This window comes from Amborella trichopoda, chromosome 9, assembly GCF_054954075.1.
Source record: "Amborella trichopoda isolate Santa Cruz 75 chromosome 9, AtrichopodaSantaCruz75HAP2 v2.0, whole genome shotgun sequence".
Classification (NCBI taxonomy): Eukaryota; Viridiplantae; Streptophyta; class Magnoliopsida; order Amborellales; family Amborellaceae; genus Amborella; species Amborella trichopoda.
In genome coordinates this window covers 10,946,776-10,950,570 of record NC_142344.1, presented here as the reverse complement: position 1 = coordinate 10,950,570, position 3,795 = coordinate 10,946,776, and the positions used below count along the sequence as shown (strand labels likewise).

Below are 3,795 nucleotides of genomic sequence, written 5' to 3'. Positions count from 1 at the left end.
TCATTCTTCCCAGTAAAGAAGAACTTCCAATTTCTAGAGGACATTTAGCAACCAGTTATCAAACATGCCCTAAAGATAGGACTAGAGAATTTTATTGGCCCACTTAAGTGGCTTGAGTACGAAAAAAAAAAGAAGGGCTTTTATTTTATCAAAAACATGGAATTGCCAAACAATTAAATTACAAAACTACTTCATGATCCATCAATCTCGAACCAAGTTTTTTTTTTATTATTTTATAATTGCTTTTTTTTACTGTAATTAGTCAAAATTGTTTTTCTAGCTTAGCTCAAACCATTAAGCTAAATTACCAAAATGTGTTTAGTTGTTCAAGGTTTTTCATGTTTGGTAACTAAGAGAACAAGAGAAAACGACATGTTTTTACAATTATCATATTTTTCCCTATTTGAGAATAGGAAAAAGTGTGGAAATGCAGAGCCCCGCATTTTTCTGTCTTTCAACGCTTCTCCCCAATTTTGAGGAGAATTGTAATGAAACCCTTGTGGTGCCCCCCTGATTTCTCAAGAAAATGGGGAAAATACGCTATCCCCTAATTCCCTTTTTTATTTATCTAACCTCATCATCTTTCTCTCTTCCCAATCTCTCTTTGCCTAAGCTCTAGCCCGTGTGCTTTCTTTAGTTTTCATGTACATGAAAGGCTCTCAACTTCTAGCCAGGAGTTTTCTACTTCTATTTTATTTTTATTTTTTATTTTTTTTAATTTGTTTTTTTGTAAGATTCCAATTTATCAAAGCTTCTCCAAAAAAGCAAATTTCTTAATTTCCAAATGGGGCCTTAGTTGATCAAGTTGTCCAACAGCTAATAGAGGTGATTTGAGGAAAGTTTGCTAAAATTTATTAGATGTACCTTTTTGTGAAATGAACGTGAAGAAGAAATGGTCATGAGTTAAAGTATTGTCTTCTAAATCCTTTTGCCATCATTTGTTTGGGAAAGGGGTTGGTTTGTAGAGGCAGCACTTTCATACCTAGTTATCGCGAGGTAGTTTTTATGGTTTGTAATTCTATTTATATTTTCAAAAAGCTAACTTTTAATCTATTTGAAAAAATGGGTAGGGGTGCTCATTTTTCCGATTGAATTATCCAAAAAAAAAAAATTTAAGAAAATCTATAAAAATAGGATCTTTTTTTATCCTTTTGATAATATCTTTAAAAAAAAACAGTGTAGAGTGAGACCATTTACCTATAATACAAGAAGGTTAGAGAAAGTTTCTTTTGAAGTTTGAGCTTGATCAATGTAATAAATAAAACCATCCATTTTCACATCCAATGGTCAAAATTAATTTTGACCGCCTTATACCAAAGATAAATGGTCTCCTTACCCTTAGAAATACAATCTTTTATATCTTTTGGTGATTTTAATAACATAATTCGAACATACTAAAAATATAATCTATCTTTGGGAGCTCAAGTGGTCTTCCATAGATTATTCACACTTAATAATCATCATACAAACCACAGTAGCAAGAAGAATGAATAGACACGGAGATACTTGGGTTAGGGCCGAAATCCATTGCAACGAACGAAAATACCCAAAAAAACACATAATCGTGAAATTTTGTGGCGTTAACCTGAATAAGAAGTCAAAGCAAACGGACTCCTAATCTTTTCACTCTCTAGAGTTACGAATGTCGATCACAACCGTTCAAATTCAGAGTGCTGCGACAGATCTCTTTCACTCTCTGGACTTTTTAAAGCCAAAATAACTCTCGACATTACAGAGCAGAAAGAGCTTTCTCTCTCTCTCTAAAACATTAACAGGAGAAGGGACACAAGGGCATCAGAGGAAGTCACAATCCCATTGTTCTTGCACAAAAACCTCTGCTACCATTGCTGTGTTTCAGTTCTCTAGACCATTTCTCGCCCAAAAGAGATGAACCCATAAAAAAAAAGGTCTCATCACAAGACCATCACCAGAGCTTCATTTACATTTGCCAAACTAGTCTCTGTCTCTTGGTTGGAGGACTAATCTGAGGAACAGTGAATCCATGGTGTTCTCCTCCATTAATGGAGCTCATGAATCTCTCTGCACCCCACCCTTTGCCTTGCTTAGGGATTTGGAGAATGAAATCATCAGAAGGAAAGAAGCAGTCGCCATTGAAATCGCTCTCCACAAGCTTCAAAAGCTCGTCAGTCTGCATTCACACCAGGGAAAGAATAAGAGAAAGGGGTAGAGAGAGAAACAGTCGGGGGTCGAGAACTGCCTTAGAGACTGGCTTCATGGGGGAGTGAGAAAGAGAAAGCCGATGAGAGAGAGAGAGGATGAGATGATGGATTGATGGAATGATGGCTTGATGAGGAGAGAGAAAGTAGGTGAATGAAGAGAGAGAGGGGGTGGCATGATGAGAGAGAGTGGATTTCCTTATCGCATAGAGATCTGCACCTCGAGCAGGCCATCGTTATTATGAGGAGGAGAGAGAGAGCCGGCGCCTGTCAGGAAATCATCAACCCTCCATCCTGGGATCGTGTGGGTGAGATACTCGGAGATGCTGCTACTCGTGCTAGAGAGAGGAGCCGGAGAATTTTGTTGGGGCGTCGAACTAGTCGCCGGCATCTTTGCTTTTTTGTTTTCCAGTGTATCAGCGGCAATTGATTGGAGCTTGACACCAGTGAGAAGGAAACGGTTATGGCGATAGGTGAGATCGTTTGCAGTATGAATGGCGATGTCGCACTCTCTGCATAGAATGGCTCGGTCTTCTTGGCAAAAGAGGAAGGCGCGCCTCTCCTGCAAAAAATTTAAAATTAAAAAATTTTCTTTTAGAGAGAGAGATGGGTTCCGTGGGATCGTGTTGATTTTAGAGAGAGAGAAAGGGGGTTTGGAGGAATCAAAGGAGAAAAGCTGGGTTACGGAGATCGAAGGAAGTTGTCGACTTTAGAGAGAGAGAGAGAGAGAGAGACTGTGTTTTAGGTACAGACGCGGGGCCCGAAGGATTTGATTTGAGAGAGAGAGAGAGAGGGATAAGATTTAAGGATACAAATCTTGCTTGTTTTAGAGAGAGAAAATGGTTTGGGGGATGAGGGTTTCAAGGAGAGGAACGGGAATTGGAGGATCAAGGTGCGCTGGTTATAGCCAGAGAGAGAGTTTGTGAAATTCGTATCAAAAGAAAGCGAGAGAGACGGAAAGAGGGGGTACTACAGAGAGAGAGAGAGAGAGAGAGAGAGAGGGGGAAGCAAGAGGTAGTAAAACCTGGCATACGTCGCACCGGGGGCCTTGGTCGGAACAAGGGTGGTGGAGAGAGAAACGGCGGTGTTTGCCGGCGAGTTTGTTGGCGTGATGCACTCTCTGATCGCAGGCGGAGCAGAGGGCGGCCTCATCCGCACAGCAAAACACTGACGCCTCTGCTTTGTTGCAGACGTCGCACTGTATCTTCATGTCCACCCTTTCTATAGAGAGAGAGAGACAGAGGAGGTGGCCTCTGAAAGTTGAGAGGGCTCGGGTTATTGTAGTGAGGGAGAGAGAGAGCAGGGAGACCCACGGTCAGGGCTGGAGCATGGGCGTGGCGTGTTAAGAGAGCGCCAGAAAAGAGAAAAAAAAGGGGAGATGTGGACTCTCTCTCTCTCTCTCTTCTTTTTGGTTTCCTTTCTCTCTCTTCTGTGCCTCGATGAAAAATAGTGAGTGAAACATAAAATAAACATTGTGCCCAATCCCGGGCTTTATGAAAATAAAATAAGCACGAAGTTTTTATAAAACCTAGAACAAAATAAAACTTCAACTCAATTCCTCATTCGGAAAATATTTCGATAATAGAAATTTTCATGATAGATCTAAAATTAATTTCCA

At 40.3% G+C, this 3,795-nt stretch overlaps 1 protein-coding gene across 1 annotated transcript; it reads right to left on the bottom strand.

Moving 5' to 3' along the window:
• Window positions 1-1,412: 1,412 nt before the first annotated feature.
• Window positions 1,413-3,494, bottom strand: LOC18424278 (B-box zinc finger protein 23). The gene is made up of 3 exons (XM_006828867.4): window positions 3,202-3,494; window positions 2,398-2,739; window positions 1,413-2,149 (listed from the first exon to the last, which is right to left on the bottom strand). The coding sequence occupies exons 1-3, from the start codon at window positions 3,385-3,387 to the stop codon at window positions 1,940-1,942; spliced, it is 738 nt and encodes a 245-aa protein (XP_006828930.1). The 5' UTR covers window positions 3,388-3,494; the 3' UTR covers window positions 1,413-1,939.
• Window positions 3,495-3,795: the final 301 nt, after the last annotated feature.